Source organism: Drosophila busckii, chromosome 2R (genome assembly GCF_011750605.1).
Source record: "Drosophila busckii strain San Diego stock center, stock number 13000-0081.31 chromosome 2R, ASM1175060v1, whole genome shotgun sequence".
Lineage (NCBI taxonomy): Eukaryota > Metazoa > Arthropoda > Insecta > Diptera > Drosophilidae > Drosophila > Drosophila busckii.
Window position 1 is genome coordinate 13345250 of NC_046605.1, and position 27248 is coordinate 13372497.

General features: G+C 40.0%; 12 protein-coding genes across 12 annotated transcripts; 4 read left to right on the top strand and 8 right to left on the bottom strand.

Moving 5' to 3' along the window:
• Positions 1-48: 48 nt before the first annotated feature.
• LOC108597059 (polypeptide N-acetylgalactosaminyltransferase 3) lies at positions 49-3436 on the top strand. The gene is made up of 7 exons (XM_017983382.1): positions 49-456; positions 939-1039; positions 1126-1306; positions 1368-1537; positions 1597-2630; positions 2686-2907; positions 2962-3436. Exons 1-7 carry the CDS (start codon positions 323-325, stop codon positions 3121-3123), a joined length of 2004 nt encoding a protein of 667 aa, XP_017838871.1. The 5' UTR covers positions 49-322; the 3' UTR covers positions 3124-3436.
• Positions 3437-3721: 285 nt separating this feature from the next.
• LOC108595619 (protein late bloomer) lies at positions 3722-4727 on the top strand. The gene is made up of 4 exons (XM_017980885.1): positions 3722-3781; positions 3838-4011; positions 4070-4432; positions 4497-4727. Exons 1-4 carry the CDS (start codon positions 3722-3724, stop codon positions 4650-4652), a joined length of 753 nt encoding a protein of 250 aa, XP_017836374.1. The 3' UTR covers positions 4653-4727.
• On the bottom strand, positions 4693-6333 carry LOC108595620 (protein late bloomer). Its single transcript, XM_017980886.1, has 5 exons — positions 6022-6333; positions 5313-5495; positions 5099-5254; positions 4839-5036; positions 4693-4782 (listed from the first exon to the last, which is right to left on the bottom strand). Exons 1-5 carry the CDS (start codon positions 6079-6081, stop codon positions 4711-4713), a joined length of 669 nt encoding a protein of 222 aa, XP_017836375.1. The 5' UTR covers positions 6082-6333; the 3' UTR covers positions 4693-4710.
• Positions 6334-7372: 1039 nt separating this feature from the next.
• On the bottom strand, positions 7373-8570 carry LOC108595892 (protein late bloomer). Its single transcript, XM_017981182.1, has 5 exons — positions 8313-8570; positions 8086-8259; positions 7876-8031; positions 7625-7819; positions 7373-7481 (listed from the first exon to the last, which is right to left on the bottom strand). The coding sequence occupies exons 1-5, from the start codon at positions 8370-8372 to the stop codon at positions 7407-7409; spliced, it is 660 nt and encodes a 219-aa protein (XP_017836671.1). The 5' UTR covers positions 8373-8570; the 3' UTR covers positions 7373-7406.
• Positions 8571-9846: 1276 nt separating this feature from the next.
• On the top strand, positions 9847-10827 carry LOC108594732 (ATPase H(+)-transporting accessory protein 2-like). Its single transcript, XM_017979869.1, has one exon. The coding sequence runs from the start codon at positions 9847-9849 to the stop codon at positions 10825-10827; it is 981 nt and encodes a 326-aa protein (XP_017835358.1).
• Positions 10828-11655: 828 nt separating this feature from the next.
• Positions 11656-13955, bottom strand: LOC108595495 (protein late bloomer). The gene is made up of 5 exons (XM_017980748.1): positions 13808-13955; positions 13531-13605; positions 12446-12604; positions 12056-12391; positions 11656-11988 (listed from the first exon to the last, which is right to left on the bottom strand). Exons 2-5 carry the CDS (start codon positions 13588-13590, stop codon positions 11917-11919), a joined length of 627 nt encoding a protein of 208 aa, XP_017836237.1. The 5' UTR covers positions 13591-13605; positions 13808-13955; the 3' UTR covers positions 11656-11916.
• An 851-nt stretch (positions 13956-14806) lies between these two features.
• On the bottom strand, positions 14807-17268 carry LOC108595757 (leukocyte surface antigen CD53). The gene is made up of 5 exons (XM_017981047.1): positions 17028-17268; positions 15593-15751; positions 15379-15534; positions 15110-15316; positions 14807-15048 (listed from the first exon to the last, which is right to left on the bottom strand). Exons 1-5 carry the CDS (start codon positions 17085-17087, stop codon positions 14977-14979), a joined length of 654 nt encoding a protein of 217 aa, XP_017836536.1. The 5' UTR covers positions 17088-17268; the 3' UTR covers positions 14807-14976.
• A 638-nt stretch (positions 17269-17906) lies between these two features.
• Positions 17907-19656, bottom strand: LOC108595826 (23 kDa integral membrane protein). The gene is made up of 5 exons (XM_017981116.1): positions 19507-19656; positions 18633-18791; positions 18372-18533; positions 18118-18312; positions 17907-18061 (listed from the first exon to the last, which is right to left on the bottom strand). Exons 1-5 carry the CDS (start codon positions 19564-19566, stop codon positions 17984-17986), a joined length of 654 nt encoding a protein of 217 aa, XP_017836605.1. The 5' UTR covers positions 19567-19656; the 3' UTR covers positions 17907-17983.
• A 647-nt stretch (positions 19657-20303) lies between these two features.
• LOC108595674 (23 kDa integral membrane protein) lies at positions 20304-22078 on the bottom strand. The gene is made up of 5 exons (XM_017980953.1): positions 21884-22078; positions 21708-21802; positions 21129-21290; positions 20706-21068; positions 20304-20644 (listed from the first exon to the last, which is right to left on the bottom strand). Exons 2-5 carry the CDS (start codon positions 21771-21773, stop codon positions 20555-20557), a joined length of 681 nt encoding a protein of 226 aa, XP_017836442.1. The 5' UTR covers positions 21774-21802; positions 21884-22078; the 3' UTR covers positions 20304-20554.
• Positions 22079-22930: 852 nt separating this feature from the next.
• On the top strand, positions 22931-23815 carry LOC108595551. Its single transcript, XM_017980809.1, has 4 exons — positions 22931-22999; positions 23053-23205; positions 23257-23421; positions 23651-23815. Exons 1-4 carry the CDS (start codon positions 22943-22945, stop codon positions 23813-23815), a joined length of 540 nt encoding a protein of 179 aa, XP_017836298.1. The 5' UTR covers positions 22931-22942.
• Positions 23806-25062, bottom strand: LOC108595550 (tetraspanin-6). Its single transcript, XM_017980808.1, has 5 exons — positions 24747-25062; positions 24650-24690; positions 24460-24595; positions 24042-24404; positions 23806-23983 (listed from the first exon to the last, which is right to left on the bottom strand). The coding sequence occupies exons 1-5, from the start codon at positions 24804-24806 to the stop codon at positions 23903-23905; spliced, it is 681 nt and encodes a 226-aa protein (XP_017836297.1). The 5' UTR covers positions 24807-25062; the 3' UTR covers positions 23806-23902.
• Positions 25063-25352: 290 nt separating this feature from the next.
• On the bottom strand, positions 25353-27159 carry LOC108595797 (protein late bloomer). Its single transcript, XM_017981088.1, has 5 exons — positions 26996-27159; positions 26748-26939; positions 26527-26691; positions 26276-26473; positions 25353-25693 (listed from the first exon to the last, which is right to left on the bottom strand). The coding sequence occupies exons 1-5, from the start codon at positions 27053-27055 to the stop codon at positions 25616-25618; spliced, it is 693 nt and encodes a 230-aa protein (XP_017836577.1). The 5' UTR covers positions 27056-27159; the 3' UTR covers positions 25353-25615.
• Positions 27160-27248: the final 89 nt, after the last annotated feature.

A 27248-nucleotide genomic window follows, 5' to 3' on the forward strand; every position in this document is an offset into this window, starting at 1 on the left:
AAACCTATCGACACGCTGCTTATGCTGGATGACAGTTTGTAGTTTAGTTTTGGTTTGCGGTCACACTTTTGTGTTTTTTGGGAAAAATGAGCGTATTGGTAAAAGATAAACAAACTTGTTGTTGGCCGTGGCAAAAGAGAGGCTAGTGTTGGCCAGTGAACTGGGCTTAAAGCAGCGGCCGTTGCCGGTCATTAACACAACTACAGCGCCACTGAAGTCAATAACAACGCTAGCAGCGAGCAGACGGAAGACAACGCTCAGCATTAAAAGCCGCGAGCCACAACAATCAACGGCATTGGTGTCCAAGAAAGAAACGTAAAATATGGGTCTGCGTTTCCAGCAGCTGAAGAAGCTATGGCTGCTTTACTTGTTTTTGCTATTTTTTGCATTCTTTATGTTTGCAATTAGCATAAACTTATATGTGTCAAGCATACAGAATGCCGAAGTTGAACCACGGTGAGTAAACAAAAGCAGAATGAAAATGACTAATTTTTATTAGTGTGTGCCTGCCTATAAACAATAGAATGCATTGTGCCAACTGTGCAGATTTTATTTGGCTGTTAAAGCTGCCATTAAAGTTGAGTGTGGCCCAGATGCAGTCAAGCCTGTCTTGGAGTTGGCGATGCGATTTGCAGTGTCAATTGCATAATTTCCTCCAAGGCAGAGTGTCTGTTAGATGTTCCAGTCGAGCGACTCCGTGACTATGCCAACATCTAGTGGCTGAACAGGTCTGTCGCTGCCGCTGCCGCTGCTGCCCACTGCTCCGTCTAGCCTTGCTTTCGATTTAAATGCTGTTTAGCATTTCTACTGATGATGATGCGGTTTATTGTTAACTACTAAATATAATATAAACAGCTTTTGTTTGCGTGTATTTGTTGTTGCTGCTGATGCTAATATTATTATTGTTTTTTATTTATTCCATATGAATAAATGCAAAGTCATCCGAAACCGCCGCCCAAACGCCGCTCGCTATGGCCATATAAAAATATAGTGGCTCATTATATTGGCAAGGGAGACATCTTCGGCAATATGACTGCAGGTTAGTAAACCACTTGACAAATGACACAATTCCCCTTCAACACACAATCAAATAGACTTGATTCAATGATCAACGCTCATTTGCAGACGATTACAACATTAACCAGTTCGAGCCCAAGCAAGGTGAAGGCGCCGACGGGCGGCCCGTAATTATTCCGCCGCGCGATCGATTTCGTATGCAACGCTTCTTTAGACTTAACAGCTTCAATCTGCTGGCCAGCGATCGTATACCGCTGAACCGCACGCTCAAGGACTACAGAACACCAGAGTAGGTGCCCAACTGAATGCATAATTAAAGAATTAAATAATTATAGCCCTAATCATTACAGATGCCGTGATAAGCGCTATGCTAGCGGAGACTTGCCCACCACATCGGTCATTATAGTCTTTCACAACGAGGCTTGGTCTGTGCTGCTGCGCACCATAACGAGCGTTATCAATCGCTCACCCAAGCATCTGCTCAAAGAGATTATACTTGTAGATGATGCCAGCGATCGCTGTAAGTCGTAAGCGTTTTATGTACATAAATTTATGCTCATCATCATGCTTCCCTTGCAGCCTTTCTCAAGCGTCAGCTGGAGGCCTACATCGATGTGCTCGCTGTGCCAACGCGTCTCTATCGCATGAAGGAGCGCAGCGGACTGGTGCCCGCTCGTCTCATGGGTGCTCAGCATGCGCGCGGCGAGGTATTGACCTTCTTGGACGCGCATTGTGAGTGCTCGCGTGGTTGGCTTGAACCACTCTTGGCGCGCATTAAACAATCACGCGAGGTCGTCATCTGCCCGGTCATTGACATCATCTCGGATGATAATTTTAGCTACACCAAGACCTTTGAGAATCACTGGGGCGCTTTCAATTGGCAGCTGAGCTTCCGTTGGTTCTCCTCGGATCGCAAGCGCCAGAGCACACCAAAGCCCAAGGATGTTACCATGCCAGTCGCCACGCCCGGCATGGCGGGCGGGCTCTTTGCCATTGATCGCAAATATTTCTATGAAATGGGCGCCTACGACAGCAACATGCGCATCTGGGGCGGCGAGAATGTGGAAATGTCTTTTCGCATTTGGCAATGCGGTGGACGCATAGAGATAAGTCCTTGCTCCCATGTGGGCCACATCTTTCGCAGCAGCACGCCCTATACTTTCCCAGGTGGCATGAGCGAGGTGCTGGCCTCAAATTTAGCGCGAGCTGCCACAGTTTGGATGGATGACTGGCAGTACTTTGTGATGCTCTATACGTCTGGACTGTCGCTGAGCAGCAAGGACAAAGTGAATGTGACTGAACGCATAGCGCTGCGTGAGAAGCTGCAATGCAAGCCATTCTCCTGGTACTTGGAGAACATCTGGCCAGAGCACTTTTTCCCAGCGCCAGATCGCTTCTTCGGCAAGATTATATGGCTGGATGGAGAGACAGAATGCGCGCAGGCTTATAGTCAGCATATGAAGAATCTGCCAGGACGTGCGTTGTCCAGAGAATGGAAGCGCACATTCGAAGAGATTGAAAGCAAGTCGGAGGAGTTTATGTCATTGATTGATCTAGAGCGGGATAAGTGCTTGAGGCCGCTGCACGACGATGTGCCCAGGTCAACGCTACAGGTAAGCAGTCAAGCTTATAGATAGTTATGTATCTAAATCTTTCTATTTATTATAGCCTGTCACAGTGGGCGATTGCACTTCGCATGCGCAATCCATGGACATGTTTGTGATTACGCCCAAGGGACAGATTATGACAAATGACAATGTGTGCTTAACCTATCGTCCGCCCAAGCAGGGCTCCATTAAGCTGCTGCGAAATCGCAATGTAACTTTATCAAATATTATGCTCACACAATGCGCCGTCGACTCGAGTCAGTTCTGGACCTACGACATGGATGTAAGCAGTCAATTAAGAATTTATTTATTTTATATTAATTAAATGTCATTACAGACACAACAAATTTCGCATCGTGAAACGAAACTTTGCCTGACGCTCAAATCTGCCACAAATGCCAAGACTCAAAAGGCTGAGAAAGTGGTGCTCAGCATGGAATGCAACTTCAAGGATATAACACAAAAATGGGGACTCATACCACTGCCATGGCGCATGTAATGCCATAACAAAAACACACACACACACAAATTCATACGCAAACCCAACATAATGTGATATTTATTGAAATTGTTTAACGAATCCCCCACACACAAACACACACACACACACCAACACTTATACACACACACAAGACACAGAGACACTTGTTTTTACGTTGAACACCGATAACACGCCCACAAGAATTGTTTTTGAAACATTATTGAGTGCATTGATAGCCTATTGGCTAATGCATTGCGATATTGATGGCACTCTCTATGCAATTCTATGTCATATTTATTAAGTCCAAAACCAATTTTAAACAATTTTTAAATTTTTTAGGCAATTTTTAGCTGTATAAAGACATAAAGTACTTAATACTTTATCATATTTTAGCAATAAAGCACTAATAAAATAAAATATACTAAAACATAAACAACTTGTAGTGAAATTGAATTTCACAATTGCCTGGGAGCCTTTGTACTATTACAAGTGTGATTTATATTTAGTGAGTGGCCAACGATAAGCGAGTGCAAGCTGTGGGCGCTTATCAGGGCAACGACGTTAACATTGCCTTTTAAATTAGGCACGTTCTATAGCTGCTTACAGCATTCACAAGATGATCGTCTGCTATAACGCAATCAAGTACACCGGACTCTTGTCCAATTTTCTCTATATGGTAAGTCGCGGCCTATTTATACATTTATTTATATTAATTTTACTTTCAACTTGCAGCTGCTGGCCGTGGGCGTCATGTCCGCTGCGGGCTTGGGACTGCAAATGGCGCAGCCCAATACACCAGAGCATACGTATTTCGAAGAGAGTCTGGTGCTGGGTGGCACCATCTGCATCATAGTTATCTTTGGCTGCTACGGACTCGTCTGCAATCTGCTGAGCGTTAACATAATCGTAAGTGTGGCGGGCAAATTCGAAACTGAAACTAAACTTTCACTTGCTTTGTGCACAGTTCACTTGCTTCATATTGATTCTGCTGGGCGTGGAGTATCTGCAGGTGCACAACTATCAGCCGCATGGTCGCTACAGCGTAGCCTGGCAGCAGCTGGCGCTGGCGCGTGCTTGGCATGAGCTGCCCACCAAGCCGGAGTTGATGCAGCAATGGGAGCAGCAGCAAGGCTGCTGTGGCTACAACGGCCCCGACGACTACAAGCAGCTGCAGCGGCCCATACCCGCCAGCTGTTATCAGCAGCAACAGCCACAACAGTTGAATGCCAGCCAGATATTCACACAAGGTTGTCGACACAGTCAGCATGAGAGTCTTCACATTAGACGGCGCGATAAGCTCTTTATGTGGTGCATTGTAGGCCTTGAGGTGAGCTCAACACTAAGCTTGCGGTTTGATTCGAATGCTTAACACAATAACTTGATTTCCACAGCTGTTCATCTTGCTGCAGACCATAGCGCTGAGTGTGCTGCTCTTTAAGCTGCGCCAGCGTCGACGTCAGGCCTATCAACAAATACCCGCAGGTGTGCGACGCGAGCCGAGTTGGAATCATGTGGGGTCAAGAGCACAGCTTTTGGAGAATGCTTGAATACTATTTAGTTAACTTTATTGCAAATGCTTTGTAGTCGCTTATATATATGATTTACTTAATAGTTATAACGACGCATTTTGTTGGTCAGCTGACAGCAGAGCGTTATAGTTAAAATAATGCCCACAATCTGCACATAAAATAAAATTAATACGTGTACTTAATATCGATCATTGATGAACTCACCTCATAGCCCATAAGACCAGCATGCACCAATCTTTCATCACGATACAGCTGCAGATGCGCGCGCTTTACCGCCGCCATGCAGCCCTCGACATAAGGATAAACCGCAATCAGTCCATCCTTGCTGTGGAAACAGCTCTTGGGCACCTTCATGCTTAGACTCTTGTAGTCGTTGGAGCCCTTGTTGCCACAGCACTCATACTGCAATTAGCATAGAGCATGCTGCATTTACTCTAGAGCGTGTTGCTGCACTTGCTACTCACCGTATGCTGCAAGCGCTGCATTGCACCTGGATGCACCAGCTCCTTCATCCAAATGCTCATGACAAACACCTCAGTCGCATCCAGCAGCTTCGTTTCATTATAGTGCGCCAGCTTCCAAATGTGTGCGCATATCAGCAGCAGCAAAAATACCAAATGCTATACACGATAAGCCACAATTAGTTTATAAACGAAACTTTAATTTATTATTGCTAACCACAACGAGCACCTTGATGGAGCCCAGAAAGGCGCCAAAGCAGCCTATGATGGCTGCTAGGATTAGCGTGCCCGCTATGGCAAATTGCAGCAGCTTCTCCACCTCCAGATGATCCGTGGAGCCCTCTTCGAGTTTGTAGAACAGCTCATAGACGCCAGCTAGAGCAGCCAAGCTGCCAATTATCTGCATAAATATTAAGTATACGCATATGCTTAAAATTGAATAACACTAACAGCTTGCTTATTAACTAAATACGTCATGAGAGCACATAAAAAATAAATAACGAAAATAAATACATTTAAAATTAAGTTAGTCGTCAGCAGTCACAATAAAAAAAAATACAAATATATAGCGCATATATATTTATAAATGTCGCGCATACACAAGAACAAGTCCAAGTATTAGTCGCTGAGTATTGTGGGCAATAATTAAAAATAAGTAAAATGACACGGAAAATTCAAAAGTTATTGGTTATAACAAAAAGGAAATTAAGTAATGCACTTGTGCATATAAATCAAAGAAAATTTATGCGCGAAAATTAACAAGAAATATTTGGTAGATAAATAAATTGGCAAATGCTTAATGAGCTGCAACCAAATATTACTCATACGCAGCTTTAATTTAGCATGTAAATGCTTGACAAGCGCGCGACATGTTTTGTTTGCATTAATTCATTTAATGCACAAAATCTTTTGAATCCAAAACTCACCAAAGTAAATGTATTGAAGACGACAGCCGTCCATTGCAGACACACCTGCACTGTCGGCATTTTGACAAGTAATTAAATATATTTTTATTTTATTCTCCTTGCACACACACGCGCTGGCTCGCCTGGCTCGCTGGCTCGCTGGCTCGCTCTTGCTCCCCGACGAAGAGAATCCCAACTTGCTGTGCAGTCCCAGCGAACGGCGAGAAATGTTTACAAATCGGATTGAGTGGCTGCCGGTCGTCGCGGCACTGTCGAGGCTGTTTGAGTTGCCAGTCAGCCAGCCGGATGGTCTATCTGGGCGAACGCTCGTTACTCAAGAGACATGCCAGCCCCCCAGCCCGCCAGCCCGCCAACCCATTGCCGCGCAACAGGCAACACCTCCCAAAAAAAACAAAAAAAGTTTTTCGCCTTTCCATCTACATATATATGTATGTTTGTATAGATTTTTATATGCGTCTTTATGGGCAGCTATATGCAAACATACGTACGGACGTTTATATGTCCATCTACTTAAATGCTTATACATTATATGGTACATAAGTTGTTTTGGAGCATGTTAGCAAAATTCATTTCAAAGCAAAACAACGACATTCAAATACTCTTTATGTTTGTTTAACATTTAATTAAAAAGAAATTTTGCTATCATTAATTTGGCCAAGCCAAAGCTTTTGTTTTTATTATATTAGCAATCAAATGAATTTCTAGTAAGGAGAATAAAATTTTAAATACTCTAAAATTCATATAAAACTTAATAAAAATGTATTCTTGTTACTTACTAATGAATCAAATATATTAAATCAAGTGAATTTTCAATTAAAGCAAACAAATTTAAATACTACAATAATTCTATAAAATTTAATTAAAACGTATTTTTAATATTTATAAATGTATCTATTATTTTTATTAAGATTTAATATTATTATTTAGTAAATCCATTGCTAAACAATTGAATTTGATAGCTAAGCAACAACAATTAAATGCTTTTATATAGAATAAGCGTTTATTTTAACGTTTTTATTTATAATTAATATATTCATTACTCTAATATTTTTAATTAAGCGTATTTGATTAGCGTAAATATTATTCGGTTGAGACTTTCTACATTTAATTAAAAAATTTAAATACTCTAATATTTGTATAAAATGTAATAAAAAACAATTTTGTTGTTTTCATTAAATTATTTATTTATTTAGCTCAATATGTTATCAATCATTTTGATTCACCTATATGCCCCCTATAAAATGTGTGTGTGTGTGTTTTTTAGGCATTAAAAGTACCGTTAAGTGTGTTTTCGTTTGCTACTTTGCACAATTTATTTTGTAATATTTATAAAATGTAACTAAATATTTTGCTACTCAACGTTGAACGCAGTTGCACTCAGGTGACTAATTGAAGCGTTCGCGCCGCAATTTGTTGCGCACTGTGATGCCCAAGTGGGTGGCAGCGCCCAGCGCAGCGAGCTGCAAAGAGAGAGCATAAACAATTTAAAGATTTATAGCATAAAAATAACAACAACTGAACTGAATATAAATAATAAAATCTTGGGCTGCTTAAGCCTGCCCATAAATTTTCGGCGTATTTGGCCAGCAAGGTCAGCACTTGCCTCCACAACAAACAGCAGCCACTTGATGATCAGTCCATTGGTGACATTGTCGCTGGCATGCGCCTCTACAGCGTCCAGGCAGCCAACGCCAAAGAGCTGCGCATACTGCCGCTCGCGGTTGTGATAGCAGCTCAAGGGAAAGGCGCCACTCAGCAGAATGTAATCATGGCCACCATTACGCCCACAGCAGTGGTACTGCGAATAGATTTAGAAGATCAAAGACTCTACGCTGACTGACACTGGACGCTTACCTTCTGCTCCAGAAAGGCAATGCGCTCGCTGTTGCGCCGCTGATCCGACCAGAGCTGCAAGAAATCCGCACGCGCACGCTCCACATAGTCGGTGGCATGTGCGGCAACCAGAATATAAATTTGCAGCGCTAACAAAATCAGCAGGCAGCTCACATACTGCAAGCAAAATTATCACTGATATTCAAACTGCAAGTAAGCGACACAACTTACGCTCCAAATGAGTCCCAGCGAGCTGCGTCCGGCAGCGAAGCAGCCCAAGAACGAGCTGAGCACCACAAATGAGCCCACAAATATTTGCACCACCACCGCAATGTGGGCCAAGCTGCCTGGCGTGGAGCTGTTTAGCTCGAATATGGATAGCGCTATGAGCGTCACACCAATTAACTGCAAATGAATCGTTCTAGTTGTATTTGTAAACAAATATCAAGTATACGCACCGCCAACAGCACGTTTAATATAATGATAATGGCTTTCATAAAGTTTTCGCGACTGGCCATGGCTAGCAACAACAACAAAGTCCAATCGATAGTGCGTCTAATTGCGTTCTACTTGCTGTGTTATCCTTTTGTGGTTGTGGCGCACGTTGCGCAGTTAAGGAGTGCCCGAGTCGTCGATATTGAAGCAACAATCGCCCTTTAGCCATACACGTTCGAATTGCGACTAAAACGTCGCGCTTTTATATTTATTTGAAATTATGGCGCCCGCAAAAGGTCGCGCTGTCTGTCTGTCTGTCCCTTGGTCTGTCTGTCTGTATGACTGTCACGCCCGTCAGCTAGTCTGGCAGCCAATTCAAGAAGTCGCAATCAGCCTTCAGCACTCGTAAGCAAGAAAGCTAAATTCCAGTGCTTTATAGCATGCTCTAGCTTGAGGCATGGCGAATTCATTAAGCACTTTGAGCGTCACAAGTTTGTTGATTAAAAGAATTTACTATGAAATGAAATATATATATATATATGTATATATATATATTGGAATGAACGTAATCAATTTAGGTTTAATTATACAAATTGCTTCATCAAAATCAGACTTTAATCTTGGTTTGCAACCAACAGAAGTGAAGCTCTAAAATAATAATTATCTATGATTTATATTTTTTTAATCTAAGCAGTACACGGCTACTACATTAGATTTTCCAACAATACTAGTAATACATTTCCAACCACATATTTACTTGAAGACTTTCAGAGCAATCCCCAATCCCATCCACTTTCAAAAAAGAAATCAAGAAAACTCTATCTTACCTAGTGGCAAACGTTTTAAACAGATGTATTATGCACTAACTAATTTTTAATAAAGTAATCATTTTTATTCTCTAAAAAATACTTTAAGCCCCAGCAATATTTTGTTTGCCCTAAAGTGTATTATGAAATTTTAGGTATTCGTATTTATGTATTATTTTTTTTACTTTATTTCGCTGAAATTGGAATGCAAGTAGTAAATTACTTTCCAAGATATAAATAAAATCTTGGAATTATAAATTTTATATTTATTATAACGATAAAGATTTAAGTTTTATACAATTTAGGTCCCTAATATATTTTACAAAAAATGCAGTAATCGTTTTATCGTTCCAAACAAAATGCTTTGTTATACGATTATTCTTAATCTTAGCAATTTGCTAGTGTATTTAAATTTGTGTCTCAGACTTTCCATTGTACCATATAAATATATTGGCTGTGTCTGTTTGGGCGCTTACAGTCTGTTGTGGGTGGGAATGATGTCACTTCAGTTCGGTTCAGTTCTGTGGGCCAGAAAAGCTTTGCGCGCATTTCCGTTACGCACCAAGCTTGCCAACCACCCACAAAAAAGCAAGAAAAGCTCTTTTTATGTTCCATTGATAAAATGCGCAGTGAAATTGACTTTGCTGATAAGTCCGAGCAGGCAATCAAATTGCTGCCAAGCCAAAAGTTTGCCTGTGGCTGGAAAATTTAAAGCAAATGCTTACTCCCCAAACTGCTTTTGAGCAATAAAATGTGGCAGCAATTTTGCATATTAAGTTTAGTGCTTGCCACAGTTCGTGCAGCAGGCGAGCTAAAGGTGCTGAGCTGCCCCAAGTCGCTGAAATTTGAAGGACATGATGCGCTGCAGAGCTGGAACGTGGGCGATCTGCTGGTGGCGGCGCAAGGCAATGCGGTGACTAGCGATTCCGAATGGATGGGTCTGGCTATAGTGGATCCCTTTAGCTTGGCTAACATGGCGGTTGTGGTGGTGCATGTGAAAGGCATTCAAAGTTTGCGTGGTGTGAATAAGAGCGCCAGCTTTGAGCTTATAGGCGCAGACTCTGGCGACGCTTTAGATGCTTTGGTATCGGAGCTGCTTTGGGCGAATGAAACGATCAATGAGTTTAACTTTGACAAGCGTCAAGGCGCCATTGCAGCTATGCAGCGGCATTACAAGCAAAAGAAACTGCAGCTGCCTAAGAGCAAGAAGCCCTTGAAGCACCTAACGCCATCCCAATATCAATCCCACAGATTATTTCTAGCAGATCTGCAGCATATCAATCTGCTGAGCAGCAATCTAAGCACGTTAATTCAACCCTCGCAGATGCTTATTGTGCGTATCTCTTTGGAGCAGCTGGTCAAGTCCTCGCAGAATGAATTAATCAATGTGCAGGAAGCTAAAGAGCTGCTGTTGGCCGCCATTAATCGTCTGCTGATTGCAGCTCGCAATAGCAGCGACTCCTTGCTGTTTGTGCTCATCACGGACAAGCAACTGAAGTCGAATGAATTCGCAAAGCGCAAACGCAAGCCGGATGAAAATAATCCTTTTGATATGGATGAAAAAGCTAATGGCGACACTCCCGTTATATTCAACATTATCTTGTGGTTTATGGTTGCCTTTGTGCTATCTCTCGGCTTTATATGTTATACTGTTGCCACCATCGATCCCGGCAGGAATTCGATCATCTATCGCATAAGCAATGTGAATATCGATGTGAAGAAAAATGCTTAGCATTAAATTCTTTAGGCTTCTTTGACCTCATGAACTTTCCAAACCGGTTTGTGAATCAAGCAAAAAAAAAAAACTAATGCAAACTGAAACCTTTGAACTTCTTATTTTTTTTTTCATTAGTGAGTTCGTTTTAATGACTACTTAGCCACATATCAAGCGTTTATGTGCTGTGGTGAGTTTGGCAGTTCACGTGTCTTGTTTACCAATTGGCCAGCCCTCGTTGCCGCCACAAAACTCAAACACAAATATGCGCCAGAAGATAAATAGATGTGTAAATATATATAAACTCACATAACTCAAACGTTGGGACATTGTAATGAGCAACAAGTTGTCTGGTCTTTTGGATTTGCACGGCATTTTTTCAGAATATTTTTTGTTTATCGTCGTCTTGGCCATGAGTACGTGACGTTAAGCTATTTATAGCCAGGCCCTGGGTACCCAGATTTGGCCCATTTCAGTGACTCATTCACGCTGGCCCTTTACTTTTTAGCAATAGATTTTTTTATAATTACGTCACAAAAATTAATAAAAACTATAAATTATAAAAAGAAAATTACTTAAGTGGAATTGAACGATAGCTGGCATTAGCAAGATGATAAAAATTAAATTGAAATTGAAATTACTCTCAAGGGAGTAACAAAAAAAATGTTTAATGGCAAAACTCAATGAATTTTATCAATATATCAATTGCTTGAAATCTTTTTATCAACTGCTATAAAATGTTGTACAAAGCTCAAGAATTCGACTAGCGTGGACAATCAATTCCGTGCGGAAATGCACACATGTCGTATACGCAACATCAACAATTAATAAGGAAACATTTAAATGTACGCACACACACATGTATAGATAGTTTATTTTTATAAATTAATAGTTAGAGCTACATAAATTAGCTACCTAAGCTTAAGAGTTCATTGTTGTGTTTGAAGCAATTTATAGTTGTTATTAAGGCTTTTGCTTATGACTGCGATTGAAAATTAAAATTATTTTTGGTTTGCGTGTTAGTGTATATCATTAATAAAATACTTTTAGATTTATACGCGATTTATGCAGCCCAGGCTTGGTTTGTACTCCAGTTTGGCCGTATAATTAAAATTGCAAGCGTCGTTGCTTGTTGCGGAAACTAATGGCCAAGAACGTGGCCAAAACAAAGCAGAGCAGCTGTAAAACAGAAAAGCAGTTCACATTATGCATTTTGAATGATATATGTAATTGCAGTTAAACTCACCTCGAAGGCCACCAGCACCCAGGACACAATAATAAAGCGCAGCTTGTCCGCCTCATAGTAGCTTTGCACCTTCTCGATGCAGCCCTCCAAGAAGAGCGAGTCAGCCGACTGCTGCAAGTTCCTGTAGCAACTGGGCGGAATGATCTGATCCAAGTGCACATAGTCCTGAGCACTGGCCTTGCCGCAGCACTCGTACTTCTGCTGCAGCTCGTCCATGTTGTTGGCCTGCCAGGCCATATCCACAGTGGTCTGGGCGCTCTTGATCTCATGCGGATGCAGCACAATGCAGGTGCTCACAATTTGCAGCACAGCCAGCAGCAGCAAAAAGACAGCGCACTAAGAAGAAAGATTCTTAGTATTTATTATTTGAATTATATATGCTTAACTTACTGTCGCAGTCAGGCAGACTGACTCACGTATGGCAGCGAAAATGCCCAAAAAAGCAAAGAGCAATATCACGGCCGCAGTCACATAAGAGGCAATGACAAATTCTTCGCTCTCCGTCTCCGAGTTGTAGGCGATCCAACCGATGGCGCCCAACGCAAGTAGCTGTGAAAGTAAAGCAAGCAAGACTTGATTGTACTCAAATTGACTTGTGAATTAATAACAAATGTATTAAGCTGATAAACAAGTGTCGCGTCGCGCTCAACTGACATCGAGATGTTGCTGCTGTGCATTTTGCATTTAAATAATATATAATATACACAAGTATCTCATTAATTGAGGCTTGTTATAGATACACATACACATACATATTCGTATGTGCTGCAGACCACAAAACTTATCACTTGAGTGACTTTTTCTATGGCATGTCAATTGCTGTTGAAGGCGAGGGTGCGCGCCTGAGGGTGAGCCTGGGGTGGTGGTGGTTGCTTGCTTGAGGGTTGGTTAGTGAAGATTTCTGCTTTGGGTTTGCTGCGTATACGATTACGGGAATCGTATATAGGTCAGACTACCAGCAAGTGTGTGTATGTGGCATGACATCATCAGGCTGGCAGCAAGACCAGGAACAATTGCAGGCTTCCTGTGCTTGAGAACAAAACGCGCGTCAAAACAAAAAGCACAAAACAAAAACAAAACAAAACATTTAAAACGTAAACATGTTCGCCATGACTACAGCCCAAGGGGGGGGTGGTAGGGGCAGGCAGGTGTTGTGTGGGAACTGTACGGGTTAGCCAGGCTGACGATGTACGTGGTCAAAGTGTGTGAAACTGACAAGTGTCAAGAAATTATTAAAATACTACATTAAAAATACAAATTGCCTGAGCCAAGTAGTCTATAAGTGGATTCTAGGCAATGAGAATGAGGCCATCTGCATAGCTAATTCGAAACGTATTCAATTGCCTTCTATAGTATTTTGCGGGCTATTACAAAATCTCTGCAATAACTATATAGTTTTTGAATATAATGCAATATATGACATCAGCATGTTGCATCATTAAAAACAAAATATATATGTTGTTTGTAGTACTTACCGCCAAAATAGCATTAACTACTATGCTGCTGATTTTAACGCTCGCTGTGGTGCAACCCATTGTATCAAGTGTTGGCTATAATTTGGAAATACTCGATTAATTAAATCTCAATAAATTATTTAGAGTAATAGTTAAATTGCTTGCAGCTTTAGCACACAAATTAACTTGAATTACGCCAAATTGTGCGTTGATTTATGCTTATTTCCATGTTAATTTGTGCTCAATTAGCCCTTAATTAGCCGCGTACGTATCACAGCGCATAAAAAAGTCTCTTAACCTTTCGCTGACTTCCACTTGTTTATTTTGTTGTTATAAAAATATTAAATGCGCCGCACTGTGTGTGTTTTGTGTACTTTATTTGAAATGTGCTCCAAGTTCAGCGCGCTGCCGTTTCGAAGATGTTACACGTTCTGCGTTTGCTTGCAAACTGAATTGGATGCGAACACAACAAAAACATAACGCAAGGCGCTTTTACATGCAGTCACACACATTTGAACGCACGCACTAAACTCACCACACAGCGCTCGCATGTGAGTGGGAGTACGCGTGTGGTGAGAACTGAAGTGTGAGAGGGAGAGCGAGCGCGCGAGTGAGTCAATGTCAATGCGCTCGCGCAGCTCAATGCTCCAAGCAATGACGCAATGGTTAATAAACTTCCGTTCTCACACCACAGTGCGAGCTTTGCAATTTAAATCCTCTGTAAATATTGGAAGGCGATTACTGTACTCTGTACTCACCTTAAGGTGAACTGTCGGCGACTTTGAGTACATAAAAAATACGTTACGTTAATTTCAAATTATATTTGCTCTAAAATATAAATTATTGCAATTTTATCGTTCAAGTATTGTTCGTTGTTGTTTTACAGTTGCTTACATATGTTTAGTTCCATGAAGTCAGCTTTGATTTCTTACTTGGAAAAGAGAAACACCAACTTTCCAGTAATATCATAAATACCCAAACGCCCACACACACACACACACAACTCTTGACTTGACCCATGGTATTCAAACATTGTAAGTGGATTATAGATACATATATGTATCTGTATAGGGGCCTGTTGCATTTTATGCTGCGCTTGCAGCTGTGAGTTCGGTAGCCACGAAAGCCCATCAAGCGTGTCGTCATTTGAGCTTAATTATATTTCAGTCGAATGACCCAACTTCCCCACACCACCCCACACTTGGCTATTAGTTTGCCTAATTGATTTGAAGAGCTTTCGAAATATTTACAGTGGCATGTAAGCGCTTAAAAAACACACACAAATGATTCGATTTGATTCGAAATTCGAGTTAAGTTATATTTAAGGCATTTGCGTTTGCTTGGCAAGTGGCGCACAGTGTGACCAAATTGCTGAATGGCATAGGTACATTGGTGACATTTACAGATTGATGAGGTACAAGTGTACAGGAAATACAACTGACTAAAGCTTAAGTTAGTTAAACTACACTAATAGTTGTAGCGACGTCGGCGATTCGTATAATGTATGGCAAGTATAACAGCTAGCGCCAGTATAACCAACTGCAAATAGTTATAAACAATTATTACAAATTTTTGTTAAAAATGTGTTAGATAAACTTACATCGAATCCCAGCAGTCCCCATTCGCAGTAGCGTGAAGTGCTTGCCTCATCGGCAAAAGCCTCCTCCACTTTGCTCAGGCAGCCCTCGATATTCACATTCAAGGGATTCAGGCAATTGTTGCCCTTGCAGCAGCTCGAGGGCACTGTATAGTTTCTATGGCCAATAGTCTGATAGTCGGAAGCGCCATTGAGTCCACAGCAGGAGTACTAGTAAACAAATAATATAAGTTATTATCTATATTGTTGTTGTTGTTGTGCTCTCAACTTACTGTGCGCTGTATCATGTCCATGCTGCCTGGCTTGAGCAGCTCCATTTGCCAGTGATCCTCCACAGTTTTCATGGCGTACTTCCTGAACACATCGCGCGTATTGTAGAAGATGAACACGGCAATCAGCACCAGCAACACCAGCAATAGCGTTACATACTACAAATTATAGTTTAATTAAGTTGGAGTTACTTGCAAGTTGAATGCTGCTACTTACTGTCCAGAGCATGCGCGAGGATTCACGTATGGCTCCAAAGCAGCCAAACATCGAGATGAGCAGGATGATGCCACCCAGTACAACAATGCCGATGGCATAATGCTGAGGCATGGCACCCCATCCAAGGCCGCCAAAGACGATGACCAAGATGCCAAGTATCTGAAGATGAGCAAATCAGAGTATTAGTTTATATCAATTTAAAAACTTAAATATATCTTGAAGTATGTATCTACTCCATGGATAATTACTGAAGTGACCAAGCGAAATTATCAATTATCAAGGCAGAGACTGTAATGATTATAACTTTTATTATACACATCACATATATTTGAATTTAAATGCTTTTCCTAAACGGTACTTAAATTAGAATATCAAGTATTATTTATTTCTTTCAATGAATAGAAAGCTCAAAAGTACATTACTTTAGTATACAGTGTTATTTTTTTTCTAACAATATTAATGTATATGCATACAATGGGTGCTCAGAACTAATTTAATTTTATTACTTAAATATTTGATATATTCTTTTTAAATACTAATAAGTTATTCATACTTATTTTTTTTTATTTTGCTTGAAATAGAATAGAACTAATACTCTTATGGTACTGGGAGGTAGCTTATTGATTGCTTTAAAGGAATTTGGTATAGAAATTTGGTTTAAGCTCAAAGTACAGCTACCAAATATTAGTGAGCTCACTGTATTTGTAACGAACTAATGAACCCAACTACTGCTCTAGCATTGCAAAGCTTTAAAAATCGGGCGTAACACCAAAACACGCCCATAATTTAAACACATTTTTTTAATTAAAATATAACAAGCTATGAGTAGAGCTCAAGTATTTCAGCACGGCGCGTTTTCAAGCCACTTAGATTATATATTTTGCCATATTCCAGAAGATGATTTCATGCAGGCTATTGTAAAAGTTGAAATATGATTCACATACAACTAATTACCGCGTTCAATTGTTGTCATTGTTTGGACTTGGCTTTGAAGCGGAGACCTTTAAGCCATTCTCAGCACCAGCTGCTGTGGTCATAAGTATCTTATGCGTTTTCTAATCCGGTTTGTGTGCTGTGCTGCTCTCTACTGTTTTTTAATTATTATACTAAAACTGTGAGCATGACGTCGCTGCTTGTTGTCACCGCCAGCAGCAGCAGCAGCAGCAGCAGCTGCCTTGGCTAACAAAGAAGCGCGCGCCAAAGCCGCTCCAAAGGCAAAGGCATGCAAAAAGGCCACAGACAATAGACACCACACACACACACACGCACACAGGTAATTTGTCAGTGTGTGTGACTAACTAAAAAATAATAAAACTAAAAGCACGCAGACATAGCAGATGATATCATCTGACTGCTAAAAAGGTTTGCCTCAGCAAATATTTGCTAAAATTGGAAAAGCTAAATTAAGATTTTGAATATTTTGCTTTCAACTTACCGCCCAGAGCGCATTGAAGAGAAATAAAGAGTATTTGATAGTGCCTGTGGCGCAGCCCATTTTCGTTGCTTTTTAATGGCCCAACAAATTTTGCGTAATTATTATAAACAAATGCCGCTACACGTGCACTGAGAACAAAAACAAATAAATTGCGTTGCTAATGTTTTTTTTCTTTCTATTTTTTTGCTATTTGGAAAACGCGCCAAACTCGCTGAGAGCACGAGCTAACGGGCGAACGGTCACGAATCAACTAAAAACTGAAACTAAGTTCCACAGTCCATAGCAGAGCGCTATGTGCTCAACGCTCACACACACACACGAACACACGCATATGTGTGTGTGTGCATGTATCGTAGCTCCAACACCAAAGAGCAAACAAAAAAGTTGGTAAACAAACAAGCCAAAGCAAAAGCAAAAAAAAAAAAGTAATGTTGAAAGAAAAAAAGTCAAAAGCCAAAATCAAAAGTCAATGTAAACCGAAGAGCCCAACAGCCAATGTCGGAAGCCAAGCAAACAAACAAACAAACAAATTGCCGGGCGGTCGCTGCGCAGTCTCAGTCTCAGTCGCAGTTGCAGTCGCTGCTGGCGTCGCTGTGGCCTATGCGCTGGAATCTAGGTCTGCGGTTCCGCGTCTGATTCTTCATAGCGCTGGCGCTAGGGCTCTTCAAAATACGAAAATAAAGCGCGCCAGATGTTCGATGCACACTCTCTTTTACTCTCTCTCTCTCTCCCGCTTGGGCTCTCTTTCGTTTGCTCTATGTAATTGTCTGTCGATGAGGCTGCCTATGAACTAATAGTAGCTGGTTTCAAAACTAATGCGTTCTGATTATTGAACATATTGCGTCATTGTTCAGCAATGAATCGAAAGCTTGCGTGTAATTAAATTGCGGACTTTTGTATTTTATTTACATATAAAAGTTCGTATTTCGTTAAACAAATTAATTCGCAGCTTGGCCTTAATAATGATATGAATATCTCTGGCGCTCCTTGCGAAAACGATGCACCAAATAGAACGTGAAGAAGCACAGCAGCGCCTGTGGAAAAATAAATTATATTAAGTATAATAATTTGTATAGGTTGGCAGACGTACCGTTACTACGCATGATACCAATTTGCTGTTTTGTGAATAGTTAAAGATTTTCAGAAATTCATCAGCAGCAGCATTCACACAGCCCGCCGTATAGCTGTTTATATATGTTTTATTATCTGGATAGCAGCTCTCCGGCAGCGTGGGGCGTCCAATCTTCTGATAGTCTTCGGGTCCATTGCGACCACAGCACTCGTACTACAAAAGTGAGTTACACCATTTACAATTTAGATCTTTTATTTAATGCTTCAGCTTACCGTTCGCTGTATTTTATCCATGGCGCCTGGGTGCGTCATCTCGGCTTGCCATTTGGCGTCCACATCTTGCACCGCAAACTGTTTTATATAATCCTCATCGAAACTCTTGCCAAACAAGCCAAACAGTTGCACAACCAGCAGTGTCAACAAGATGAATCCATACTAAGAACCACATAGATATAGATATAGATATTATATATTCAAGTAGCTGTGTGTTTACTTGAGCATCAACAGCTGGCCGTGTTGATCAAGTTCACTCACCGTTGCGGTCAGACAAACACTCTCCTGACAGATGCCACAACAACCGATAATGGATGATGCAAACAGCACGCCTCCAATCACATACAGATAGATGATGTAGGCAGTGGGTGCTTGGCCCAAGCTGAGCGTAGCCACGGCTATTATCAGCAGGCCAAAGAGCTGCAGATGCAATACAAAACACAAAGCAAATAATTTCATTTAATTAATTTGTTGTGACAGCAGTTCAAGTCAACGAATGCATTAAAATCAAGCCTTAATCTGAGTTTACCTAAAATTTGAGCAAGTTGTTTAAAACAATGTTGCAGTCTGACTATATAAGTCTGGCGTCGAAATATACTTAGCATATATATTTGTATATTTAACTGCAGCAGATAAATTTTTATGACACACGTACAAATCGTATTAAAATTTAGTAGCGCATAATATATAAACAAGTTTATAGCTGATTCATTAAAAAATTTTAAAATATTTAGCGCTCCCTAGGGAATTCAAAAGGCCATACAAATATTGCTATACGTAAATTTAAGAATTTCTTTTAACTAACTTTATATTTAAGTCTAGCTCTATTCAAATTTAAGCTTTAAAAAACGAAAGGAATTTCAAATATATACATATTTTTTAATCTGCAGTCTGCGTTCTATTGCAAAAACCAGTTCGCATTCTCTTTAATAAAAACTAAACGCAGCTTTAGCTAAAACTAGCCGTAGTTACTCCATGTGTATCTAAATATTTGTTAATTATAGTTAAAACACACAACTTATCACTTTTAAATTCAAGATATACACCGTATGCTTAATGAGTAATATAAATTATATATATATATGATTTAGTATATACACATCTTTTTAGATAAACAAGTTTGTGATTAGCTTACCGCATAGACTATGTTTAAGATGTTCAGAAAACACTTGAAGCAGCCCGAAGTGCAACCCATTTTAATATGTTAATATAAATCGAAACTATTGTCGTATATATATACGCAAGTATTAATTGTGTCTGGAGAGACACAAGCGATCAATGCGACGTTCTGTATACGAATGATGAGCAGCAAACGCCGAAACAAAATATTTTCGTATAAGAAACATATGTATGAGGTATGTGTGCTCATCTTCGTGAAATTGAATTTAATGAGCTGTCGATTGCCAAACTCAGAACGCATGCATACTATGTATTTTATTTCACGGATCACACAATATAATATACAAAATATAGCTCTAAACACCGTTTATTGTTGCTTTAAAAAAGTCAGTAAAAAGTATCTGGAAATACTTATTGAGTATATAACTCAAAACGATTAAGATAAAATAAGTAGACGTCCCATAATCTCAAGAAAATTGAGCAATTTGAATAAAAAGTTTTGAAAAATTACTACATTTACTATAGTTTTAAATACCAATGATTAAATCATTTTAAATATTAATATTATTCTGACGCACTCATCGACTTTTCGTATCAGCAGAGCCGTATCAGTGATTTTCTTTTGGGACCTGAGCGGCCATTCCGCATTAGCTTGTCTAGTTTTTTGCAGCCATAGCTCTCGAGCCAAACCCTGTGCATTGAACTACATTTAAATTCACTAATTTTTCCAATTCGCAGCTATACATACCAATAATTAATAAAACGCCCATGAAATTTTGACAATCGAAATGTTTAACAACTTTGTAAGTGCTATTAATATTTATTTTGCATTTTATTTATAACAATTTGCTATTACATATTTTTAAAATGTACGAAGACGTTCTTTGGTTAACTACAGGGTATTGAGTAGTTGAATTAGGCAGCATTTGCTCGCTCTCTCTGTGAGGGGGCGCACTATTTAATGGAGAATTACAAATAAACATATTTGTTGATTAATTTTTGGCTCTTAGCTGCGCGTCCTTTAGACTAAATTGTAGCTAATATACGTAAATGTTAGGATAGGTTCAATCCTCACTTATGGGAGCCTCATCATCCTTGATCTTGGTCAGCTTGCGCGCCTTGCCCATAAGAAAAGCAGTCAGCACGCCCATGAACTGATGAATAACAGCAATAAATCTATAATTACTAATTAGTAGCTTTGTATGCAAAACTTACCTCTAATGCAAAGATGACAATGCAGGCATAATAATTGATCTCTGACTGCATCTGTAGATTGCGAGTGGCCTTGGTGGCGCAGCCCTCCTCAAAGATATGTGAGCCCACAGTGCAGTCAAAGGCGTAGCAGCAGCTGGCCGGCAAGCCGCCTTGCTCCTTGGCCAAATAGTCCTGCGGTCCGTTGAGGCCGCAGCAACGGAACAGACTGTGAATGGGCTGCATGGTGTCGTTCTGATGTGACCGTTGCTCGAAGAGCAGCTTGATGCGATCGTCAAAGTGGGACAGCAACTGGCTGCGCATTGTGGAAAAGATGGCAAAGTAAACGGCCAGCAGCACTATAACCACAACTGTGCTGATTAGATACTGAATAAGGAAAAGTAAGCATTAGCTTTTGAGATGCTCTGATTAGTTGAACGCACTTACGTATATGGAATACTTGTAGGACTCCTTGAGTGCCACATAGACGCCTAGAAAGGAGGCGGCAAAGACTGCAGCACCCACCAGCGCTGCTGCATAGCCGCCATGGCTGGATGAAGTGGAGCCCCAGGTGACAACGCCACAGGAGAAGAAGAAAATGTTACAGAGCTGTGGGCGTTAAAAAATTTAAAAATCAATTTTGTAGCTAATTTAAATCATTTGCGCTCTTTGATTTGAGACCGACATAAATACTTTTTAAATTACTAATACGCTCGTAAAATTAAATTCGAGCACGCAGCCGAACAAAACATATGCCAATATTTATGCATTTATTGCGTATACCACATGTGTGCCAATTGGCTGCAAATGTAAACAGTTTGTTTTGTTTTAATTGCAAACAGCTATTGATTGGCAATTTGCGGACAGCTGTGTCTGCCTGCCCTCCATGTCCATGACTATTGAGCATAAGTATTGATTTTTTTTTTCTGCTTTTGCTGCATTTCATAGTGCGAAACTTTTGACGGCGAAGGACTAGCCCAGGGGTCAGTCAATGGCCTAACGAGGGGGCGCGTCATCAACACTTACCGCAATTAGAATGCAAGTTGTAAACAAAGCATATTTCCAAGGGGTTATGGCGAATGACTTCTCCATGGCGCACGCACACACAGACGTGAAGGGAACTACGCCGCAGCAGTTTTTTACATAAGTGAAGCATAAAGTTAGGCGTGCCCTAAATTTCAATTCACTTTGTTATTACTTACGACTGCTCTGTCTTTTCACAACTATGCACAGTTTCAGCAAATGCAATTAAGGTTGCCCAACACTCTGAATATTCACACTCGACAATTGACAGTGACAGTGAATTGTCTTGTCTTGACAGTGTGCTGTGGGCAGAAGTTAACTCGTAGTTGCAATACTCAACGTGTGGGTGCGGCAAGCGTTGCTTTTACGGCAAGTGCTGCCAGTCGACTGACAGCTGATGTGGTTTAAGCTCTGGCTGTGAGTTTGACAACCTGACGCCGGTGTTTGGCGCAAGCGCAGTGCATAAAACGAATACAGGGTGTTCATTTCAGCATATTCACATAAATATTATTATGCTAAGTACTGCGAGCAGCTGCAAGCTAATAATAAATTAGCAAAAATTAATAATTATTATTAATTTTACACATTATTGTGTTATTTAAATTAATTTTAATATAATTTAACTAAAAATGTAATGAAAGCAAATATTTTGATAAGATATATAGATCATTGCACAAATTTTAAATTTTTAAAATATTTATAAATGCTATTAATGAATTAATTATCAGTTGCTGAGTTAGCCTGGGCCTGGGACTGGGTCTGACATTTTGTCTTTGCAGATATCCTTGCTTCTTGAGCAGCATGACTTATAGAGAATGTTGATTATTTTAGCCAAGAAGCAAAAATTATATCAGTATTCATTGTTTACAATTATCGTGAATATTCTCAATTGTTTTCGCAATTTTTTTAATCATTAGTTCAACTATGATATATTTATAATTGAGAGAAAGTGAGAAATTTTTAGCAGAGAAGATAATAAATAAGAATTGATCTAAGATATTTTTTTAATGATATATTCTATGAACTTTTTGCCGCCCTAAATTTAATATCATACAAATCTAATACAAAATCTATCGAGAGACAAATGACAGACACGCTTGTTATGTCGATAGTATTAAAAATAGAAACTAATTAAAAAATCATTACAAAATTTGTTTAGAGGAATTTTAGTCTAATTAACAAAATGTCCATAGGTTCTATTATAGCGCTATCTAGTACATTCGTGGAGTGCACAGCCAATGGACAAGTTAGTTATTCGATTAGTGCTGCTTATACATCTAATATGTATGCTAGATGTGAGTATGGAAGTGCATATTATAATAATTTATATTAAATACAAGCGCTGCAGGGCAAACTGATAATGTTTAGCAACATAACATGTGAGAGCAAGGACTTCAGTGTGGCCAAAGTCGAATACTGTTATGTACATCAAGTGAGCCATATTAAGAACTATATGAGCCTACGCTATAGCATGTTCAAGCCCGTAATGAACGGCGTTATTGTAAGTATTATATAACGTATATAAGTGAATACTATATGGAGTGATTGACAGTTTCATGGCAAGTTTATGATCTATCGCAATGGCTGGCGCTCGTTTCTATATTCAATCAAAATGGACATGTGCAAATTCATGGAACTGCGCTACAATGCGCTGGCCAAGCTAATATTTGGGCTAACAGATGGAAAAACGAATATAAATCACACCTGTCCTTATAATGTAAGTTAATTAACTGCTAAATCTTACAGCCATTTCGCTTCAGAGCTTTTTCAATTATAAAAAAAGCATATAAGTCTTTACACCACAATAATTTTTTCAAAAAACTGAGAGCTAATGAGAGTTAATTTCATTTGAATTTAATTTTTATGTTGAGGACGCCCAAATCTGCGAACAAATATATAATATGTATAAATATATATAAATTAAGTGCTATTAATTGATTTTGCAGAACGAGAAGTATATAGCCATGGATGAGATCATGAGCACGGATTTGTCCATGAGGCTGGGCGGCATACCGCTGGGCAAAGGACAATACGGCTTCTTTACGCGCTGGATCTGGCAGAACGCTACGAAAGTGGAGACAAACATTTTCTTCAACGTTGTAAGAGATTAATATGGCAACTTTAATAAAGTAAACGTTTTGCAAAATATTAGCGTAGGCTTATAAATAATACTAAAGCTTTTTAGTGAGCGTGGCCAGTTACATCCAAACAGAGTTATCGCGACGACTTTGGTTCTTGACGCTGATGAGCAGAGTCCAGGCCAGAAAGGCGCCAATGCCCTGCAAAAGCAATAAATGAGTTTTGTATATTGAACAGTTGTGCTAAAAGTGTACGCACCTCGCCTATAATTAGCAGCCAGCAGACAATCTTAAATGCCAACAGTCGACTATCCAAGTAGTCGACAAACTGCGACTTGCAGCCCACCTTGAAGACGCTCTCGCTGCTGAGGCACTTGTTCTCCGCGCAGCAGCTCTTGGGCAGCGGATGATGTATGACGTCATAGTCCATGGAATTGTTGACGCCACAGCAGTGCAGCCAGGACTCGTAGTAGGCCAAGGCGCCCGGCTCCTTGAGCTCGTCTTCCCACAGGCGCTCGAAGCCATCGTTGATGCTGCCCGAAATGCCGTCCTTGGTGCCATGCGACACCATGCTGAGGAACAGCAGCTGTGTCAGTATCAACAGCGCTATTGCCACCAGATACTGCAAGCAATTGACAGTTAATACATGTACTACTAAGTTAGTTAGACAGACCTACAATCAATAAACGCCTAGGCGCCTCATGCATGGCGGCCAAGCAGCCAAAGACGGCAATAATAACGATAACCACACCCAGACCTATGATCAGACCGCCAGCCACATTCTCGCCAATGCTCACCGAGGTCACATACACGCTGCAAATACAAAGATTTATCCACTTACTTACTTAAGTGACTGTTTGCACTTACAGAAAGAATACGCCAAAGCCCACCAAGCTCAGGCCCAGCACCTGCAAAAGATTTGCGCTGCGTTACTAATTAAAGTTCAATTAACAATTTAGCTTACCACATAGACAAAGTTGAGCAGCAGCAACAGATGCTTCACTGTAGTTTCCGTTAGACCCATGGCGATGATGTAAAGACGCAGCTGTTGATCTTTAGAGTTTAGACGACGTTGACTGCCCAGCAGTTGTTCGACTAATCAACAGTTTGCTATTTAAATCGGTGCAAACTAACAATAAGTTGAATGCATTAAGTGTGTGTATTACGTATAAGGTAATAGCAAGTTTATTGTTGTTGTTCTTGTTGTACAGGTGAGTACACAAGTCTGTTATAAATCAGATGCTGATGCCGATGCTGATGCTGACCGCTGCCTCTCAGCGCTGTTGAGCAACTGAAACACACAGTTTGTGTTTTCGTTTGTGCTGAAAATGCGCGTAGTAAACACAAATCTATATATACATATATTTATATAGGCGTATATATATATATATGTGTGTGTGTGTGTATATGCCTTGAGAAAAGCGGAGAGCACGCCCACATGCGCACACTCTCGTATTGGGAAAGTCGTCACACTGTATCTTGTGCTGTCTTTTGATTTTTATCTGCGTACTGTGCTTTGAAGATCGAACGCCCAAAACCTACTCATTTCATATAGTATTTTATTTATCTGTTTGTTTTTCGCTATATTTATTTCGTTGACTGCAACAGGTTTTTAATTTTTATTTTCGTACATGTCTTGTTTATATTTATCGTGGGAGTTGCGCTTTTTACAACATTTATTTGTTCTCTTTCGCTTGTGTTGATCAATGAATGAATGAGTAGTAAAAACTATAACTACTAGTTTACAATCACATTTGCATAGGGACTATAATTATATTAACTAAAATAGTAATACAGCGAGCACAGCTAACATTTTAATTACAAATTTATGTATTAATTATAGAAGCGCACGCGATCGCGATGATTTCGTATGCTATCCACTAAATAACAGGTGGCCACAGAGCCAACGAACTGAAATCGAAATGAATGAAAATTGTATTTGTTTAATTCATAGAATAAAGTAAATAATTATATGCGTGGCTATGGTTAAATACTCAATACATTTGTTTTCGAAAAAACTAATTATTTTATTAGCTTTGGCGTAAACATGACATGACTTTACGGTTGGTTAGACAGCTAGAGCTTATTGTTTAACAATTGGAATGCTAATACTTTTCATTTTAAAATAATGTCATTTTAAAATGAATTTTCGCTATATTATAATTTGTATTTAGACACATTTTAAGAGTCCAAAACAATATAAAAAATTAAGCAGGGCAGATTTATTTTATGGGATAAATTAGCCCAATGACCCCTCAATGAATTTGTGACACGTAAAAAAGAACATAAAAATGTTTTAAAATGTTTGGAAATTTTGATGCATTCAAATATATAAAACAAAGTGTATAATACAATAAATTATGTTAGTCGGAACTCAGACAAATGAATAATGGCTTTAAAATACTTAAGGATTAGCAAACTATATATTATTAATTATTTTGTTAAACAAAAAGCGAATAAATCACTAGATTTATTTAAATTACGTATACGCACCTCAGTTAGTATCAGCAGCCAGCTGATGGTGTGAAAGTTGGCCGTCTTGCGACTGACATATTCCTTAAACGTGCTCTCACAGCCATTCATAAACAAATTCACCGGCTTGGTGCAGTCGCGTTCGAAGCAGCAGCTCGCAGGCAACTCCCGCTCCAATAACATGTAATCCTCGGCGCTATTGCGGCCACAGCAATGCAGCTGAAAGTATAAATTGATTAATAACAAATGAAGTGTTAACTGAACGTACTTACCCATTGCTCATAGGCATTGAGTGTGCTGTTGCCGCTGTGCAGCGGATCCCAGAGCTCATCAAATCCTTGCTTTAGGCTGGCGGGCAGGCGATCTCTGCTGGCGGCATAGCTTAGGCTAAATAGAATAAACTGTATGACTAGCAGCAGCACCAAGAGCACAGCATACTGCAAAAGTAAACTGTGAGCACAACTGTGTTAATTGCTACATTAAGTATACGCACGCTTATTAAAATGCGCTTGCATTCCCTTAGCAAACCCACAGTGCCCAATACGCTGGTGAGCACAATGACACAGCCCAAGACAATGCAGAGTATGGCTGCCAATTTTTCGCCTTTATCAATGACAATGTGCTGCGGCTCGACGAGACTATTTAGAAGCCAAACGCCGTACCAAATGAGCAGACAGCCGTTTAGCTAATGTGGAATATAAATCAATGCGCGAGTTCACACACAACTGAATAAAAACTTACGGCACACAACAGATTAATAACACATAAAATGTAACGCAAAATGCGCGTAGTGCAATACATCGCGATTTTGCTTTTGATTTGAGTTTTTCGTACGATTTTCGCTCGGCGTGCGTCACATGCGCACCTTGAAAACTGTTTGCTTGGCCACAACAAGCTTTGTCGCTGTCAGCTGAACGATTAAAGCCCCAAAAGTTCTTAGCGCTGCTCAATGCAATGGCCAGCAGTCCACTCTTACATATAGACGACAGACAGA

Excerpts from the sequence above, each read along its gene's own strand:
- LOC108597059 (XM_017983382.1), top strand. The coding sequence starts at position 323 with ATGGGTCTGCGTTTCCAGCAGCTGAAGAAGCTATGGCTGCTTTACTTG. Across the intron at positions 1,307-1,367 it reads AAGGACTACAGAACACCAGA|ATGCCGTGATAAGCGCTATG; the intron begins GTAGGTGCCCAA and ends TAATCATTACAG. Across the intron at positions 2,908-2,961 it reads TCTGGACCTACGACATGGAT|ACACAACAAATTTCGCATCG; the intron begins GTAAGCAGTCAA and ends ATGTCATTACAG.
- LOC108595619 (XM_017980885.1), top strand. The coding sequence starts at position 3,722 with ATGATCGTCTGCTATAACGCAATCAAGTACACCGGACTCTTGTCCAAT. Across the intron at positions 3,782-3,837 it reads TGTCCAATTTTCTCTATATG|CTGCTGGCCGTGGGCGTCAT; the intron begins GTAAGTCGCGGC and ends TTCAACTTGCAG. Across the intron at positions 4,012-4,069 it reads TGCTGAGCGTTAACATAATC|TTCACTTGCTTCATATTGAT; the intron begins GTAAGTGTGGCG and ends CTTTGTGCACAG.
- LOC108595620 (XM_017980886.1), bottom strand. The coding sequence starts at position 6,081 with ATGCCGACAGTGCAGGTGTGTCTGCAATGGACGGCTGTCGTCTTCAAT. Across the intron at positions 5,496-6,021 it reads TCTTCAATACATTTACTTTG|ATAATTGGCAGCTTGGCTGC; the intron begins GTGAGTTTTGGA and ends ATATTTATGCAG. Across the intron at positions 4,783-4,838 it reads CTGGTCTTATGGGCTATGAG|ATTGTGGGCATTATTTTAAC; the intron begins GTGAGTTCATCA and ends TTTTATGTGCAG.
- LOC108595892 (XM_017981182.1), bottom strand. The coding sequence starts at position 8,372 with ATGGCCAGTCGCGAAAACTTTATGAAAGCCATTATCATTATATTAAAC. Across the intron at positions 8,032-8,085 it reads CGCTGGGACTCATTTGGAGC|TATGTGAGCTGCCTGCTGAT; the intron begins GTAAGTTGTGTC and ends TTTTGCTTGCAG. Across the intron at positions 7,820-7,875 it reads TTGCCTTTCTGGAGCAGAAG|TACCACTGCTGTGGGCGTAA; the intron begins GTAAGCGTCCAG and ends ATCTATTCGCAG.
- LOC108594732 (XM_017979869.1), top strand. The coding sequence starts at position 9,847 with ATGTGGCAGCAATTTTGCATATTAAGTTTAGTGCTTGCCACAGTTCGT.
- LOC108595495 (XM_017980748.1), bottom strand. The coding sequence starts at position 13,590 with ATGGGTTGCACCACAGCGAGCGTTAAAATCAGCAGCATAGTAGTTAAT. Across the intron at positions 12,605-13,530 it reads TAGTTAATGCTATTTTGGCG|CTACTTGCGTTGGGCGCCAT; the intron begins GTAAGTACTACA and ends TTACTTTCACAG. Across the intron at positions 11,989-12,055 it reads GGGTGCTGGTGGCCTTCGAG|CTGCTCTGCTTTGTTTTGGC; the intron begins GTGAGTTTAACT and ends TCTGTTTTACAG.
- LOC108595757 (XM_017981047.1), bottom strand. The coding sequence starts at position 17,087 with ATGGGCTGCGCCACAGGCACTATCAAATACTCTTTATTTCTCTTCAAT. Across the intron at positions 15,752-17,027 it reads TCTTCAATGCGCTCTGGGCG|ATACTTGGCATCTTGGTCAT; the intron begins GTAAGTTGAAAG and ends GCTCATCTTCAG. Across the intron at positions 15,317-15,378 it reads TGGACATGATACAGCGCACA|TACTCCTGCTGTGGACTCAA; the intron begins GTAAGTTGAGAG and ends TTTGTTTACTAG.
- LOC108595826 (XM_017981116.1), bottom strand. The coding sequence starts at position 19,566 with ATGGGTTGCACTTCGGGCTGCTTCAAGTGTTTTCTGAACATCTTAAAC. Across the intron at positions 18,313-18,371 it reads TGGATAAAATACAGCGAACG|TACGAGTGCTGTGGTCGCAA; the intron begins GTAAGCTGAAGC and ends TCACTTTTGTAG. Across the intron at positions 18,062-18,117 it reads TGGTATCATGCGTAGTAACG|GCGCTGCTGTGCTTCTTCAC; the intron begins GTACGTCTGCCA and ends ATTTTTCCACAG.
- LOC108595674 (XM_017980953.1), bottom strand. The coding sequence starts at position 21,773 with ATGGAGAAGTCATTCGCCATAACCCCTTGGAAATATGCTTTGTTTACA. Across the intron at positions 21,069-21,128 it reads CCTACAAGTATTCCATATAC|TATCTAATCAGCACAGTTGT; the intron begins GTAAGTGCGTTC and ends TTCCTTATTCAG. Across the intron at positions 20,645-20,705 it reads TTGTCATCTTTGCATTAGAG|TTCATGGGCGTGCTGACTGC; the intron begins GTAAGTTTTGCA and ends GTTATTCATCAG.
- LOC108595551 (XM_017980809.1), top strand. The coding sequence starts at position 22,943 with ATGGACAAGTTAGTTATTCGATTAGTGCTGCTTATACATCTAATATGT. Across the intron at positions 23,206-23,256 it reads CCGTAATGAACGGCGTTATT|TTTCATGGCAAGTTTATGAT; the intron begins GTAAGTATTATA and ends AGTGATTGACAG. Across the intron at positions 23,422-23,650 it reads ATCACACCTGTCCTTATAAT|AACGAGAAGTATATAGCCAT; the intron begins GTAAGTTAATTA and ends TTGATTTTGCAG.
- LOC108595550 (XM_017980808.1), bottom strand. The coding sequence starts at position 24,806 with ATGGGTCTAACGGAAACTACAGTGAAGCATCTGTTGCTGCTGCTCAAC. Across the intron at positions 24,405-24,459 it reads CGCCTAGGCGTTTATTGATT|TATCTGGTGGCAATAGCGCT; the intron begins GTAGGTCTGTCT and ends AATTGCTTGCAG. Across the intron at positions 23,984-24,041 it reads GGCTGCTAATTATAGGCGAG|GGCATTGGCGCCTTTCTGGC; the intron begins GTGCGTACACTT and ends TTGCTTTTGCAG.
- LOC108595797 (XM_017981088.1), bottom strand. The coding sequence starts at position 27,055 with ATGTATTGCACTACGCGCATTTTGCGTTACATTTTATGTGTTATTAAT. Across the intron at positions 26,692-26,747 it reads GCAAGCGCATTTTAATAAGC|TATGCTGTGCTCTTGGTGCT; the intron begins GTGCGTATACTT and ends TTACTTTTGCAG. Across the intron at positions 26,474-26,526 it reads TCAATGCCTATGAGCAATGG|CTGCATTGCTGTGGCCGCAA; the intron begins GTAAGTACGTTC and ends TTATACTTTCAG.